The following is an 18,278-nucleotide window of genomic DNA, read 5'->3' on the forward strand; positions in this document are numbered from 1 at the left end:
TAGACATGATCTGGTTCTTGTCTCTCGAACATACACAGCAGGTGCTCACGTCTGCATCTACTGCTCTGAAAATATACAGAAGAATGCTTGGACTGTTTTGCAATCTGCTGGATAGACTCAGTTTTATGTAACCTACCAATAATTTGAAAATATAGCAGGTAGACAACTCCATATATCATTCTATGTATTCATAAAGGATAAAGTATTGGTGGAATTCATCAAAAAATGAAACTAGTATAATGCTATGTAATGAACTTTGTATATCAAAGATATATATTGCTTTTCAAATGCATGTTTTATATGTGAAACAGAGAAAGCGTGAAGAATTGAAATGAAGGTAAAACCACCCTCTCTAACCATTCCTTGTTGTCCCATTCAATGATTGACTGGTTGGCTGAATTACTGAATTTTTATGGCAGCCCAAAAGCCGCCCCGCCGACTGACTGACTGCCTGGATATCTAAATTATTCAATGCAGGAAGGACTCGTTCCAGATCAAATAAACTCCCATCTCAACTCTTCTTATGTAAAAACTTCTAGTTGTCAACTCATTGGTGAACTTACTTTCTCCATCCCTCGTGCCAGATGACTGTAGATTTTTTTTTTCCCAACGTGGGTTCTTCAGAGAAAGAGTGCAATTCATTTCAGGTGGCCTGAATGTACAAAGACAGTTTGTGAAGTCATCAATGTCAAAGTTGTGATACTGCAATAATAAAAAAAAAAGTATTGAAAGTAACGTTTTACACAGAAAACACAGTTACATCTTTTGTGGCAATTTTCTTGCTGGAATTTAAAAAAGAAATATGATTAGAATACTTTAATTGGGGGTTGGTAGTTTGCTTACCTCACTTGAAATCTTTCTGTTGATTGCTCAAGCATCAACAGATAACCCTCACTTCTTTACCCTTCTGGTGTTGAAAAGAAAATAAGTAAATACAGTAATTCCTTATTAACTATTCATTTTGGTATCTTCATTGTTTGATGCTTCACATTTTTTTGCAACTTGGGAATTTAATTAATTATGCGGTGACAGTGCTTCTTGACAATCGGAATCATGAACCATTGAATTAGAGGAACCATTCCTCTCAATGACCTATTCTCTCAGTGACCAAGCTTTATGGAACAGTAAATGTTTGGGATCTATGTATACCCTCCATTAGTTCTTACTACCACCACCACCCCATGCACCCCTACACTCATGATGAACAAGTGAATGGCATCATCCACTAAAGCCTCTCACTTTGAGATGTGGAAACACATCTCAAACAGCATTTCATCCAAAATGATACCTTTAGGCATTTTGGGAGAGCTCGGTAAACATATACACACAGGGGTAGAGATTTATCATGGAGGAAGAATGAGCACCCCACCACCGTTGTCTTCTAAACCCATAAAGTAGTCTTCTGAGCCTCTTCACCTGCCTGGTTTTATGGATCTCTGCGCACCAATTAGGCTTTATTAGCCATTCTCTGCATGACACAGCACAATAGTAGATCTAAATGAATGGCAACACATTGATTAGAGGTGTTCACCTCTAGAAATTGGTCAACACCGGGGGAAGACGGGAGGTTAAACCTTTACTGCAATACGTGACGTAAAGTATTATAAAAGTGCAGATTATTTTACCAAACCGGATTGTCCAGATTAATGTTCTTCAATTTCAACATGCTATGCTTTAATAGTCATAACAGCAGGATTTCTTCAATTAATTAATTAATTAATTTAACTACTGCATGTACATTTCAAGGAAAGGGTATGCTCTAATTAGACTTTTTTATTAGATTTTGTGTTCATTCAAATCAACAGAAAACACTTTTGAGGTTGAGTAATAAATTAATTTGCCTTTGAAATGGTCACATGTTGAGGTATGTGAAATTATATGTTGCCAGTAACTTAAATATATTGTGTATGAAAAATAATCGCCAGTGACTTATATAGCAGCAATTTTCTGGATTTTCTTTACTTTCAATGCAGTCAATAAAAATGAGTATAGACTCTGGAAAACACAAATGAATAAAGTTGACATTATTTTGTTAAATCAATGTTTTCTCTATTTCATTAGCATGATAATAAATGATGCAGCCCATGTGTAAAAAAAGGCGCTGGATAAAAAGCGGATGGGACAGTACATTGAGCATATTTCAGTGTGTGGGTGTTAGTCGTGTACTATATATGTATAGGTGTGTGTTAGTGCGAAGGGTCAGCCAGAGGGGACACAATGTGTCTGTCACGAATGACCGCTCAGCCAACACAGACACTATTGGACCAGTCACCAGTAATTGTGTCACAGGCAGAGAAAGCAAATCAGTCCAATCCTTCTCGGACACTTTTTCACCTACCAGACTGTTACAGCCAACCGCACACTGACCTCAGTTGTTGTTGTGAGTGTGTGTGTGTGTGTGTGTGTCTGGCAGAAGACAAGAGCAGTCGACAACATACATACACAATCACCCAGGATCCACTTAGACAAACAGCAATGTGGATAGAGAAGAGGGTTTTATAGTCAGGTGTGTGTGTGCTTGTGTGTGTGTGTTTCTTGTATAAGTGCACCCTTGTCATGAATGACCGCACACTCACCTGGTGTCTGAAACTGATTGCGGCCTTGCTGTATCCAAATCACCTAGCTTGTATAATGAATGTGAATGATGGGGTTAAAGGATAAATCCATTCAAAGATCATGTCGTACATCATAAGACTACAGTGCTTCCTCCATTATCATTCTATTTGAAAATTTGTGACGTAGTGTACACATAGATATCCACTTTACATAATCCTGACTTTAATATCTCCATCATTCCTTGTGTATTTAATTAAAAATAGAGCATGCAGGAATTCCAGACTGCTGAAAAAAATCCACTTTGTTGTAGTCCAAAATTTACAAAAACATTTAGTATGAGTTTAGTATTACTACTATACATTGAAGTCGATTAAAGGACACTGAAAATGTTTAGATAAAGTTTTGTTCACATTTCAGCATTTTGCAAATGTATATAAGTAAAATATGCAGAAGTGATAAAGACTGCTCAAATAACCCATTAGTGTCTACTGTTAATTAGTTATCTTCATTTGTGTCACGGATGAACTGTCAAATAAGCCCTGGACTGGTTTCTGGTCAATCGGAACAAATGTAAAAAAAACTCATATTCACACCTATAAGTTAAGGAATTAAATTTACATGCAAGTCTAGGGGATGTGGAGAGGACCCCCCGGGTAAACCTACACAAGCAACCATGCAAACCCCACACAGGACTGCCAGTGTTGTGATTCAAACATGGAAACTCTATCGTGAGCCTGTGGTTAGTGCTAACCACAACCCCATCGTGCTTCCGAAGTAAAAACAAAACTTTTTTTTTTTTTTAAATGACATCAAATGTCTTTATCTCTAAGAATGACTTCTTACATCAACACCAACTTTCCAGATTTGAGGAATTACTCCAAGAGTTTCCCAGAGGTCAGAATGCATATCCTTGAGGGACATCACCTGTTGGCAGGTGTCATAAAAAGGTAAGACAATGTTTCATGTGCTTAAATTTGCCGTGATGTAAGAAAAAAAAATGTCACATTAAATAGTATAACTTTAATAGAAAGCGCATTCAGTACCGAGAGAGCTTGGACATGCAAAAGTAACAATTACACCCTCTGGTCTTAAAGTGTCTGGAAAGAAGGAGACACATTAATTATCATTTGCAGCATGCCAGAACGTGTGTGGGTGCATATGTATGTCTGAGAGTGTGGACGGAGAAGTGGTTGGATTGCGTAAATCACAGCCACCGCAGCACATATTCCAGGACATTCTCAGAGAAAAATGTTTACGCTATGGAGAATTATATGTGTGTGACTACTTTCTCATACTGCTGCACTTTCTCATTCTCCATATTTAAACGTCTCCTTGCTGGAGTTCTCTCATATCTGACGTCTTAAGTTGGACTGTCACTTTTGCGCTTCGTTATAGCAATTTAACTTAAATTGAGTTCATTGGTGATCAAGTAATTCAGTAATGTGGAAATAAAAGCTTGTGAGTTCCCATTGTATTCCTAGTGCTTAACGATTGTATTTGATTGACCATTCAAAGTCTGAGACGAGTGCGGTTTCAGCACAATCAGCGGACAAAGAAAATATATTTAACGCCCATGAAGAACTATTTTTTAATTTACTTATTTTTAGGAGGTGATTACTGGTTCATTTTGAATTTGAAACCTGTAACATGTTTCGTCAAAGCTGGAACAGGGACATGTTTACAGCTGTGTTACATCACCCCTCACACTCAGTAAGCACTTAGGAACTACGGACACGAATTGTTGAATTTGCTTCGTGTGTGGAATTTCTTCCCAATCTTGCTTGATGTACAACATCGGTTACGCGACAGATCTCGGTTGTCATATGTTACGCTTCATAATGTCCCACACATTTAGGATGGGATACAGGTTTGGAGTGCTGTCGTTCCAGTCTGGCACTCACACTCCAAGCCAAGCTAAGCTGTTGTAACAAGTGCAGAATGTGGCTTGGCAGTGTCTTGCTGAAATAAGCGGTGGCGTTCCTTACAAAGGCATTGCTTCAATGGGAACTCCAATGTCAGTAGGCACCTTTCGGCATTAATGGTGCCTTCACAGATTTGGAACACACCTCATACCTTCAGAGATCTTTTTAATTTTACGCTGATAACAGTCCTTTTCCTCTGTGGCTCAGAGGACACGACATCCATGACATTCAAAACGATTTGAAATGTTGACTTGTCAGACCACAACACATTTTTCCCCTTTGCGTCAGTCCATCTCAGATGAGCTCGGTCGCAGGGAATCCGGGGACTTCTGGGTGTTGTTGATATCTGGCTTAAGGGAGAGTTTAAACTGACTTTTATAAATGTAGCCACGGACGATGTTAACTGACAGGGTTTTTCTGAAGTCTTACTGAGCACCGACAACAAGAATAGTAGTCTCAAAGATCATAGAGTGCATCTGGTCAGTCACCGGTTCGTAGTCACGTGAACGTTCCCTGGTTCCCGTGACCCCCGTTTCCAAACAACCCCATGTCTCCAATGACAAAACATTATTTTTGTCATTTTATGACTATAAAACAAACCCTGAGCATTAGCCTTCTCGTGTCACCGGAAAAGTCTGCCAGGCACGGAACCAAACATTGGTTTCATTGATTACAACTATGGTTTTAAAATGATTAATTCCAGATTCAAGGCATAATTTTTTGTGTTCACCAAATTTTGTGGTAACCAACATTTCTCTACAACCCACCTTCTAACTAAACTATTTAGTTTTTTCCTTGTTATTGGATGTTGTGAAAGCAACTATATTGTTACTGAAAATCAAAATGGTATTATTTACTGATGAATAAATGTTATATATTCAAACCACACCTTTTTTTTTCCGTCCTTGGATCATGGCAATGATCGTTAAACCAAGGCACATATGCTTGAAAAATTATATGCAATAAATCTTAGGTGAAAAGAAACTAATACAGCTTGCGATTGAATGGGACATTTCTGATTGCTTAATTCGCCGATTGGCCTCAAAAACAATCATGTGAATTCTACTTAATGTTTATTCATATATGCCGAGATGCCGTTGGTAAAGAATAAGTGATCAAATGTTGTGGTCATTGTAGTTCTTGTTGCTGTTGTGTTGAATTTGTGATAGTAGTAGATTTGAGTCTCTCATTCAAATGCAAGAGTTTACGCCTCCACTTGCTTATCAGACCATAAATTACGATGGTTTAACAACGAAGGAAGCCTTGGCCGAGATACCTACTGAACAAACTAGAGATTGGCCACTTTCCAAGCAAAGCTGCCATATTCAAAACCTAATCAAGAGATCTTTATGTCTTGCTACGCAGAAGTTGGCATAACTGTAAATTTTGTAGCATGTGTGCTTGAGTATTCTGCATCAATTGCTTCATGTTTAATGCTATTGGAAAATACATTGCGTTGATGTCCAAACCTGCATCATCTGAATGGTGATCTTGGACAAGTCACTGGACTTCTAACCCCACGAAACTTCCTCCCAACTCTGTGTTGTGGTCTTTTCTTCTGTGTTGAGCTTTCATCTATGCGTCATCTTCTGCTCTTCCTTCCTTCTGTGAAAAACATTATCGCCGTAACTCCCCACTGAGGCTTTCCTTCCCAGATTCACACCACTCTTTTATTAAATTTACCATCTGGTTTACTATCCTCCATTCTGATTTGACTGACATTTCATCAGATGTGAGGAAGTGTCAGGCCTTGACCTGCTCTGGGTCACATTGCTCCACCATATTTTTGTCAACTTTTAATCTCCTTGGACCACTAATATTGATACTCTGTGTAGCACTTTACTTACTCATATTTAGGGATTACTAAACCCTTGTAATAAACCTAACTCTGATGCATTTGTCAAAACAACACAGACAAACTATACGTACTGTATTCTATGCATTACAATAGTTATTTACTATACGATACGTCAGACAGAAAAACAGCTATTAATTTTGAAGGATATTTTTGGGGTCAATTCTCTTTGACTCCAATGAAATTGTAATAAGAATTAAAGTTGTTGACTTATATAGTCCAAGATAGATCAGGTCTAATGTCATATCAGAATGAGTTGCCACTTTCAAATGATTTACTTTAATTCGTATACTTTGGCCATTTCAAAATGCATAATTTTAACATTGGACTAAAATTTAAAACACATGTAATCAGGTCTCTTGTCGATTGTCACAGAATTGTTAAAATAATAATAATATTTTTTTAAACACTATCACATTCATAACTTGAATAGTTAATGTGTTACACAGAGATATGTAATTTCATAGTTTAAAAAAATTATCATTTTGATGTTTTATATAAGTAAGCAAATGTTCTGGATAATTATTTATCAGAGTTATCAACTGTTTTTGTTGTTTTGTAAAGCCAGATCTCATTAAAATGTTGCCGCATGTTCTCCGTAACCTTCTGACAAGCCCCACTTTAATGTTTTTTCCAATCATTTGGGAAGGAGATAACCAAACCCTCAGACGATAGCAGCGTCCTTCCACTTTAGGTTGTCAGCAGCAAAGTTGCAGCACTGAAACCTTTCTGCACATCGACGCGCACACACATGCACTCTACTCAAAGGGGACAGCCTTTGTTTGATCCAATGTGAGGTTTATCTCCTAAACCCAAATGTCAACACTTGCTGTTGACACACTCCGTTTCCTCCAACAATCCAGTGCGGTCCACAGTCAAAGGCCTGCGAAAGGAGCAAGTAAAAGTAGTTGACCTGGGGCAGAATGGAAAGTTAAAAGGAATATGAACAAATAATACTGATCCCACAACACATCACACATCTGCAAATGTAAACCAGCGCACAATTTTGCATGCCAACAGACAGCTAGAATCTCAATGTTTGTGTGTGCTCCTAATTTCAAAACTCGGATGAGTCCAAAGTTTGAGTGCATTTTTTCTTGGCTACTGTCATTTCTTTTGCTCTTTTTTGTTGTTACTTTTTTAATACCTCAAAATATAATACCGCATAAATTACACATTTTTTGCATTGTATACAACATTCAGTAAAAATTCACATAAAGATGGTCCATAACTTTAAAACATATACTGCAACACGTGTCCACCCCAATGTCTTTCACCTCAGGACCTGGAGAGGAGCTCCCTCACTCCTGCAGGTTAATCATTCCAGCAGCGCTATCATGTCAGAAAAGGTCTTATCTAATTGCCTGACATGAAACCCCACCCCCTAATTTTAACCCTGTTTCGACTTGTATAAATTAGGTGAATAGGTTGGAGGGGAATTCAAAATTTTATATATATATATATATATATATATATATATATATATATATATATATATATATATATATATATATATATATATATATATATATATGGCGTTATACATCATATAATAACATAATAATAACAGCACAACATGCTCAGAAAGAAAGAAAGAAAGAAAGAAAGAAAGAAAGAAAGAAAGAAAGAAAGAAAGAAAGAAAGAAAGAAAGAAAGAAAGAAAGAAAGATATATATATACAGCACAACATGCTCAGAAAGAAAGAAAGAAAGAAAGAAAGAAAGAAAGAAAGAAAGAAAGAAAGAAAGAAAGAAAGAAAGAAAGAAAGAAAGAAAGAAAGAAAGAAAGTTTATATCCTTATCATTTGCAGGTAACCATAATATAAACGTGCACCCATAAAAAAAACGAGCGTGAGGGAGTTATTCATGTCCGTCTGCGCGTGCATGTGCTCGTGCACTTTCAAGTCATGATACTAAGGCCGAGTTTTAAGGTACACCATTAACGGGTTCTAACAGCTGAGATTTTGGAGAGACGAACCCGAGGCGATGTGTCCCGGTCCATTGGTCTGATTGGACCGGGGATCAATGACGTCAGACGGCCGCATGAGTCGAGGATTGGAGGGAGGGGAGTAAACAGCGGGACGAGGAGGAGGAAGAGGAGGAAAAGAGGTTTCCACATCTCAGGCAGTCCGGCTTGACGCACCGAGTCTGGTTTTACGCACAGGGGAGCGCGCAGCTTTTCTTCGCAAGGCTTTAAGTTATTAACTTTAACTTTAATAGTTTATCGCGCCAACAAAACATTTGGAGACGATTCTAGAAAACTTATTTCGTGTTTTAATCCACGTTTTGCGCGTTTGGGTGACCCAATTCCTTGCTCAGTGCGCAACTGCGACTCAGTATCGTTTTTGTTTGTTGTTTTTGGGTTTGGGTGGCAAAATGATATTCTGACATGTAGAATTGCGCTCCTTTTGTCAAGGACAATATTCAACATTATTTCCCGTTTGGTCCGAGACATTCAGAAGAACGTCAGATATAGCTCGAGAAAGACGCAGGCCACTTTGACAAAAAGTGCGCCCATTCCATCAGAGTGTCACTCGCTTACGAGTGTCCCGCTGAGCTGAGGCCGGCGGCGCTGACATGCTGCCCAAAGTCGAGACTGACTCGCTGGGACTCACTCGATCGTATGGGGAACAGGGACATATGCCAAGAAACGTGCAAGGTAAGAGTTGACACACCTCTCACTTTAGACAACAAACGTGCCAATCGTGTTTTATTAGGTAGAACTAAATGACGGACGTGATACTATATATTCATAGTTTCCATGGCTGTCAGACTAATCAAAGATGTTTCGGTTTGCAGAGCATTCTGTAGCAAATTGCGGTCTCTGATTGTGAGTCGGAATAAAAGTAAAAGTGTATTTTTTGACTTGAGCATTTTGTGGCTTGCGATCCCGCCACTGATCACTTACAGTCACGCTTATATTTGGACGTGTCCTGACGCAGAGCGCGTAAAAACTTCTCCAAACTGCCGAAATAGAGTGTATAAATGTATGCACCCAGTGACGCGTTTGACTTAATTCTGATCGGTAATTTAATGTGTATGAGTGCGCGTGTGAGGGGTGGGGAGAGGGGCAGGAGTGTTTTCCTCCTTCGCTATTTATCAATCTCGAGTTTAAAGTGTTTAAATTTGTAATATTATTTGCATCAACTCTTTGCATGGATTACACTAATTCATTTCTATCTTCATCTTATATCGGGAAAATTATGCTTAAAAGGTGGTATTTAAATATTCTAAGAGACATTGTGAAACATTACCAAAGTTTCAGATATATGTGAAAAATGAACAATATTGCAGTGAGTCATTTTGTGTTTTTAAATGTCTTTGCATGTTTGGCCGTGTTATAGTTTTTTTTTTTTTAAATCCCTGCAATGTGACCTTGTATTCATTTAATATTTTTGGATTTAAGGTACTCGATCATTTTACAAATGGTTTCAGTGCGGATTGAATTGTGGCGTGTATAGTAAAATAAAAAGAAACCGAGGTTGCAACATTTTTGTCACTGCGTCACCTGTCAAAAGAAAATTCAAACTGCACCTCGAAATACTTTTGTCATTACGCGGCGGTCTAAGCGGGCAATCAATTAGCTGCGCGTGTTTATGAGATGCTGATAACAGAGCCAAGACTCCCTGACAAGTCAACTAAAAGAGTGGCTTGTTAGGAGAACACTTACTATCTGCTTTTACACACGCAATAAAACAAGGTAGCTCAGGACACTTTTTTTTTTCTTTTTCTTGGAAGTATTTGGAGATTACAAATGCCAGATAAGTTGTAGTGAGTATATTGCCTCAGTAAAAAGCCAACGATTGGAAAAGAAAATATTTACAAATTAAAGGTAACTTTGTGTTTATTTTCGCGATTCAGAAATGCGCATTTTCATTGTCTTTGCCATGTGTGAAAATTGGTGCAAAACAGCGCAACTCGCTATACGTTTTTCTGTAGTTTTCATTAATTCAACGTCGTACAGGTCTCTCTAAACTCTACAATTTGAACGTGTTTCCGAAAGTGCTTTTAATGGGACAAAAATATGTGAATATATTGCACATACGAGAAGAGGCCCCGCGGTGTATTTTATTTTATTTTTTTACTTTATTTTCAAACCCATACAGTTTTTAATATTATTCCATTTGACTCTTTCTGGATGTAAAATAACCGAGCGGCACAGTGCAACTTGTTGCTCTGATCCGCATATAGGAATGCAACTGCCTTGGAAATTATTATAATTCCAATTGCAAAAAATCATATAAGACTGGCAAAACTGTTCGCACGAAGGCCTCGAAGAAGACAAAACTGAACAAATAGAGAAAAGTAAGCTTTTCCCCCCCGTTTATACCGGCTGTAATATTTGCAAATCGACCTCTTTTTCATCTGAATAAGGTAACTCTTTGTAATTAGTGAAATGAATAATTAACCAGGTAAAAAATAAAATAAACTGCACGTTTTAATGGTAGTAATTTATAAATATACTATATTGTCGAATAATACACAACTTCAAATTAAGATTGGGATTGCGGTTGTCGTTGCGATTATGCGGAATGCACGCAAGAAAACAAAAATGTGAAATACAAAAAATAAAAAAATACATAAATAAAGAGACCTTCAGCTTTGTTTTCGTTAGAGAGGGAATAATCGTGCTTGTTTCTGTGCTGGCCTGCAGTGACGAGCACTTGTGCGTGTCCGTATGTGCGTGCGCGCGCACTTGTGTCTTCATTTGTCTGTGGGCGGCAACATGTTCTCTTTCACTCCTTAACGCTAATATCTGTCCCCCAGCGAGCTCGACGTGGATGTATTGCATATTTATGAGACTCACTTTCATCGTCTTCTTTTTTTGGGGGGGCGTCAGATTTGCAATCCAATGTGCAGGAATTAAGTGAGATCGTTTACAGCGTCTGTGCATCGTTTTTCCGTTTACCCTTGAAAATAAACGTCCCCAAGGCAAAACTTTACGGAGCGTCACCTATTTGGGCCGTGTTACGCTCCAAATTGAATACACTCAGCATTGTGACAGTCTATTTTGTGTACGCATGTGTCTCTTGCAGTTCCACAATTAAAAATGATGGACTACTCATATGACGAAGACCTGGACGAGATGTGTCCCGTGTGTGGAGACAAGGTTTCAGGCTACCACTACGGACTCCTCACCTGTGAAAGCTGCAAGGTTGGACAATATTTTTCCTCTTAGTGTGTGTGCGTATGTGCACGCGTGTGTGTGCGCGTGTGTGTGGTGGGGTGGGGGCGGGGGGTCGGGAGTATTAACATCCGTGACGCGGCTTCATAACCTAAATTTAGGACTTTTGAACCTTTTCCAGGGTGTTAAACGCACTTTGCTCACGTTTGGGGATTTTTTGCTAACAAAAGCAAGTGAAATTCTACAAGAGCGAAATATTGGTTCTTATTCTGGTATGCTCACATAATTTTGCAAAACACCAAGCTACACAAAGTAAAACTCAAGGCCGCAACATTAGGTACACTTGCACAATAATGAGATGCAATATAAAGGCTGTATCACAAATTCAGTTTTTACAAAAATAATGCTTTGATTGGCACGATAGGAGCGATAATAATTGCTAAAAGTGTGCTTATTATTATGAGTGTAATTATCTGTGAAGTAGAACTGCATTGCATCAATCCAAGAGCCGCTTGCAATATTTTGAGCCCCGTGTTTTGTTAAACGGGGCCAGTACACGTAAAAAGGGATGAGAACAGTTTTACAACACTGCAAAGACAATGCAATACTGTGAAGTTAATACCTCTGTCAAACAAACGAGAGTATTATTAGACTCATAACGGTGAGGTATGTTGTGGTTATTATAACTCCCTTTGTATACTTATGCACGTGTGAAACTCTCATCGCAAGTTCATTAAGAGCCAAACGACAGTGTCTGAATGGAAAAGGCTTCCTCATACAAACGCGGCTGCAAAGTAAACTGTTTTGACTTTGAGCTCCATCAGCAGGTTTTTGTCCTATTTCCTGTTCTCTCTTCATGTAGGCATTAGCATGGCAACTGTCTCTGCATTAATACAATTTGAAGTACATAGAGTATGTACTGTATTTTAATACAGTATTGATTCAGTGATATTGCATTTTTTGCCTATGTGGTCACTATTTAAAGCAGATGTTATAGATTGAATTCCGTATTGTAACCTTGAGATGCTATCGTATAGGCACTTGCTCGCAGAGACGTCAGTGGCATCTGTGCAGCTTCTCAGGCTCAAACACACCCTCGCGCCTTTTTATTCCAAATTGTGTGTATGTGTGTGCGTGTGTGTGTACGTGTACTTGTGTGTGCCTCCAGGCTGCATATGAAGAGGTGTTTTAATGAGGCACTGTCTATCCTTGTTGAAACATTAATAATATTGATATTTACCGCTAACCAATCATTGATTCACTCAATAAAGAGGCCACCTTGATTGTCAATGGCAGCCTCGTAATTGTCAAGCTGATGTATTAGTTTGCTGTCAGCCCCCATCCCCCCCCCCCCTTAAAAAAACGTGCATACATGCATTGAGGGCTTTTCCTTTGCCATTCAAGTGCAAAGAGTAAAGAGAAAACAGACTCAGGGTGAGGTATTGGCGAGAGGTGCCTGAAATTTCGATCTCTGCAAGGAGTCGGTAAAAAGGTCATGGTCAAGGTGTAGAATATTCACAATTTAAATTCAAGTATAGTATGTTTCAAAGTGAGCATTTTGAAAGTAAACTCAAATGGATTAAAAACTGTCTCGACTTGAATGATTGGATATATGAAGGCTACCTACAAATGGAGTTTTAATATAGTTATATTTGATATAATTTAATCACTTTTATTGGGAATAGGAAAAGAGCTCTGTTGTTTTCTAACTCCTTGGTTGGCTGCTGTATACTGGAATTTCCAGGTGTGTGACTAATAAAGGAGTGTCAAATACTTGCTGCATGCGAGTGGACGACAATAATGCTGTGTGCAGTAAACCCTATGGATGGATGGATGGATGGATGGATGGATGGATGGATGGATGGATGGATGGATGGATGGATGGATGAGGGAGGGAGAGAGGGAGGGAGGGGGGAGAGAGGGAGGGGGGTGGGAGGGATGGATAGCATAGATTCATTTTGTACTTTTTATGTCCACACCGCTATTAAACTAAAAGAAACTTTAAAACTTATTCATCATGCAGTTACTGGTAAACTGAGTGACTTTCCAAATGTTTGGTTTCATGTTTAATAACGTTTGGTAGATATTTTTTGCACTCACCAAACTTTATGTTTTATTTAACGATACAGATTGTTAATTAAATCCGTGTTTGGTAAAATATTGACGACAGCCGTCTCTATTAATTTATTTTATTTGGGAGGGAAAGAGCAGGTTCATGCTGCATGCAGTCCTCCAAGATTATGGATCTAGAATACATTATACCTGCTCCCATCCTTCCTCCATTTGATTTTCATTGCTTTTGCCAATAATTAATTCCGTGTTGCAGTCAGGAACTCTATTATCCCGGAACTGGGAATTATGTAAATGTATTGGATTTGCGCGTGTTCTCGTGTGCTTAAATTTATTAAAGTGGAAAGTTGATTTCCGTCAAAAGTCTAAAGGAGGCTATCATAAATGAGTTGAGTATTTTTTAGGTACTAACTTCATACACAAAGATGTCGTATGTGGATCTTTGTACAATATTAGTGTGAGTCAGTTGAGACTTTAATTTATATTTAAAAAAAAAAATCATCTCAGCACATTTCATTTAAAAACAAGCGCCATAACTTCTTCTTTCTATATTAACTGCGTGTGTACATTCAAGCAGTGTGCGTGTGAATGGGTGCATTACCATCAAATGGATGGGGTCAGGCAGGTTGACATGTTAATTGGTTCCCTCCGCAGGGCTTCTTCAAGCGCACGGTCCAGAACAACAAGCGCTACACATGTATTGAGAACCAGAGTTGCCAGATTGACAAGACCCAGAGGAAGCGCTGCCCGTACTGCCGCTTCCAAAAGTGCCTCACTGTCGGCATGAAGCTGGAAGGTAAAGCCATACATTCGCAATTACAACATTTCAAATGCCAACATGACTAGAAAATGTTTTTCCTGGTCTTTTGCTCGTGTAATTCAGCATCTTGCCTGCTTCATCTAAATGTGTGCGTTTGTGTTTTATTAAAAAGCTCACTTAGCTAAAAAAAATAAATAAAATAAATATGTATATATATATATATATTTGGGAGCTCAAAAAGTTTCTTGTCTAAATGATATGCATACAAGTGTAGACGGCTTTTACGTGCATAGCAAGCATAAAAGATATAAAAGACTCAGACATATTTCAATAGTTAGTCCGACCTGTTGTATGACCAGTAATCTATTTACTGTACAAAAACATTTATGTACTTCACTTTGCTCATTATGGGAGTTTTATGAGAACCCCCACTCCATAAAAAGAAAAGTAAAAGTTGTGCACATCTGCAGAAGTGAAAAGGCAAAAACAGGCAACATTCTTTGCTAAGCATCATATAGTTTTCAAGATACGATGCCTGTTTGCAATCACTGAAAGTGGAAGGAAAAAATTATTGCATGGAGCAGTTCAAGTAGGAGGCTGACTACCTCTGGACGTCCACACAGGTGTTTTATAAACTTTTAGCGTTCTTGTGAAATGACAAATTCGTCATTTTCCATGAAATCACAGTTGAATGCTTTGTAGCAGAAGCCATTCATGCTTTGGCTTGAAATGTATTATTCCATGATCATTTGGAGTGTGAATAGCTTTTATTCCAAATTGAGATATCCACGAAAGTACATTACACCAGTTGAATACCTCCTTTGACAATAAAATTGTCTGCATGTTTTTTTTTTTTTTTTTTTTACTACTGGAACACCTCTCTTTTCCTCCTGTGTGTTGAAAACTAGCAATGCTTATTAGTATTTTAAATGGGGGTCAGATGGAGTTTGGGGGTATCTGGTAGCTGCTGGACACTTAATACCTGCCAGACAGGGAATTAAAAAAAAATCTCAAACTTGGCATGAGCGTGAGAATGGTAATGATGATACTTTTGGCCAGCCAGTTTGAAGCCTCTTTGTTTAATTTGAACGGAGCTCCGAAGACGGCTCAAACATAGCTAAAGTTGAATGGTGACAGCATGGCAGGGCAAATAATCTTCCTTTTCAAAGATAATATTTCAAATCAATTAGTTTTATTCTGAAATCACAAATTCTAGGGCAACTGTTGGCCTATAGGTCACTTTACAATGATAATAAAACAAGATCATAATTATTTAATAGAGAACCAATATTGCTATTCTCTATTGTAATCTTGGTATTTATACACTACCAGTCAAAAGTTTGGACACAGTTTCTAGTTCTATTGAATGAGAAACTGTGTTCACTGTTTTAACTAGTAGTGTGTAATAAAAATTTTGTCAACCGTCCTATAAGGAAAGCATATATAAAGTATAAAAGCAAACTAACAAACTCCTGAAGTAAAATCTTTCCGGAGGTTTCTCCCTTCTTCCCTCCATGCGAGGAGTAATTAATCGCTCTTAATCATAATGGCCGCTGGGCACGACGTCCCATCCTGCCATTTTCCAGCTGACGTGGGCGCACAGTTTTCCGTGTTTGGTTTGTTGGCAGTAACTTTCAGCTCGGGGGTACGACAGGCCCTCCAGCATTCTGTCAAGGCCCAGGATCTCCAGTGGACGACTCCTGCCACAACCACTAAAGCCCTCCTTCACAGGAAGGCTGACACCCCCTGCCACACGCACACACACGCATGCACACACACACACACACACACGCACGCACACACACTCACACACACACACACACACACGCGCGCGTGCACAACTCCTTATCAAATACATGTATTCATGAAAAGGCCAAAGGTGTTCAGAGGGCCACAGGCGAGATCGTGAAGCTGCAATTGGAAAGACAGTAATGATAAAAGGGAGCCCGTTCGGATTCACGCTTATTTCATGGCATGACAGAGCAGCTTGGAGCAAAATGTGAAACGAGTGGAAACCAACTGCGTGAGAGTTTATTTTGATTATCTAATGTTGGTTGATTTGCAAGCAGTCAGTACAGTCTGCTGTTTCTAGTTTGGAAATTATTCAAGATTGTTAAAATGTTTATCCTCGTGTCGGTGTGGAATTTTAGGAGGTGTGTGAAATTTCAAAAGAAGAAAACATTTTATTAGTACTACAGTAGGAATGCCAGTCTTAATTAATTTTAAAAAGATCAGCATTATAGAATTATATTCTATTCCAATCCATTCACTGTGTACTTTGGAACGACGGTGGCCCTCAAAAAACAAAAGATATGAAGTTTGATTTACTGAAGGGTTGGTTGCAAAAATGGGCGCAAAGATGATTGCTTAAGCAAACAGCGGTGGAAATTGATCCACTTACTTTAGGCATCCAGGATTGTGTTTGCAAGTCATGAAAACTAATTTAAGTTGCGGTTCATTTTGCACATTCTGGAACGTGTATTTGCAAACTGTTGAAATCATACATGCAATGTGATTCATCAGACTTCAGACAAATTGCAAAGGCTGATTTTACATTCTATGTCTGAAAGGCAGGTGTAAATGAGCACGCAAATGAGAAGTGGTCTTGGGAGTTTTAACATAGTCTTAATGAAGCAAGCTTACCACTGGCTTTTGTGCAGTTGCTTAAATTATGGGAGTAATAGATTTCTTTGGTGTAAATTAATAATATATTTTTTGTCTTCCAATTACACTTCCAATTCCATCACTTCAAACTTCATTTTGCACTTGTTGTGCTTCTCCAAAGTTTATATGATTGAAAAACCGTCAGTTACCTTAAGTGCAAAACCCTCTTTTAAATATCGACCATATTTACAACTTTGGCCAACAGCATGCAATTTGTTAGACTGAGTATTCATGCAGTTTAGCACCGGCCATTTAAGAGCTTAATAAAAGACAGCAGTCTCAATAGATTTCACCCAACACACCCATAAATAGCACGCAAAATCTGTCAGAGTGAGCATGCAATTTAGTACCTGTTTGGAATCTTAGTAAATCAGGCCCATGGTCTTTGGGCACAAATAATTTGAGTTGCTGAGGGTGCTGGCAGACCATTCTACCCCGTACGAAGAGACACACCTTTTGTTCGGTGGTTCTTGTAAAAAATTCATTAATTTTAGAAACCCTTAATTAATACAGAAGGACCATACTGAATTATATCAAAGGACCATCATTTTTAAGATGCTCCCTATTTTACTATAGGGTAGGAAAAACAGTAAATAGAAAATGGAGTGCCTAACACATCTGACTCATAATTGCTTCAAAATGATGGGTTAAAAACAACACAGACAAGATGTTTGCAGTTTGAGTTTGTTCACATTACAGGCAATCAAAGTGCTGATTGATTGATTGATTTTTATTTTATTTTCTATTTTTATTTATTTATGACAAAATGCTCAGAAAAATGCCTACCACGCATTTGAAATTGGAGATGAGCTGGTTCTTTTAACCACATGCACACACTGATCTGCCAATATGCTGTACACTGTGGCATATGAGCCAGTTGAACCATTGGTAGAAAAAAGGTAAGATTCCAGCAAGGCTTCAACCCATTAACACTGGAGCTGATGAAGCATGTTACATCTGAGTATCACCCCCCCACTGGGGGGATATTCTAGAAGATACCTTGATTATATGCTTCAGTGACTTGCCTAATGTCTCCTTCACTGAGGGGATCGCCTAAAAGATGCAGTGTAATAATTGAAGCTAATTAACCTTGAAGACCTGTTACTTTCTTTCTAGTCGGAAGAGGGTCTTCTACAGTAGGCCTACATCTATTAAATTTAAACATACCCTCACCATCCACAACTTTATTTACACCAATAAAAGAGCAGCATCAGTCTATACAGACAAAACAATACTTTGTTTTCATAGACAATATCATCTTGGCCATCATTTTGGCCAACGTTTTCACTGCCTTCTATTTTTAATGAGAATTTTTTGGTGGGTAATG

At 38.4% G+C, this 18,278-nt stretch overlaps 1 protein-coding gene across 1 annotated transcript in view; it reads left to right on the plus strand.

The window, feature by feature from the left end:
- Nucleotides 1–8,393: 8,393 nt before the first annotated feature.
- nr5a2 (nuclear receptor subfamily 5, group A, member 2) overlaps nt 8,394–18,278 on the plus strand; it is a 55,534-nt gene continuing 45,649 nt past the window's right edge. The window contains exons 1-3 of the mRNA XM_049720701.2: nt 8,394–8,991; nt 11,369–11,487; nt 14,182–14,323. Coding sequence (XP_049576658.1) covers nt 8,910–8,991; nt 11,369–11,487; nt 14,182–14,323 — 343 coding nt within the window. The 5' untranslated portion in view covers nt 8,394–8,909. The remainder of the gene's footprint in view (nt 8,992–11,368; nt 11,488–14,181; nt 14,324–18,278) is intronic.

Source organism: Syngnathus scovelli, chromosome 10, assembly GCF_024217435.2.
Source record: "Syngnathus scovelli strain Florida chromosome 10, RoL_Ssco_1.2, whole genome shotgun sequence".
Taxonomy (NCBI): domain Eukaryota; kingdom Metazoa; phylum Chordata; class Actinopteri; order Syngnathiformes; family Syngnathidae; genus Syngnathus; species Syngnathus scovelli.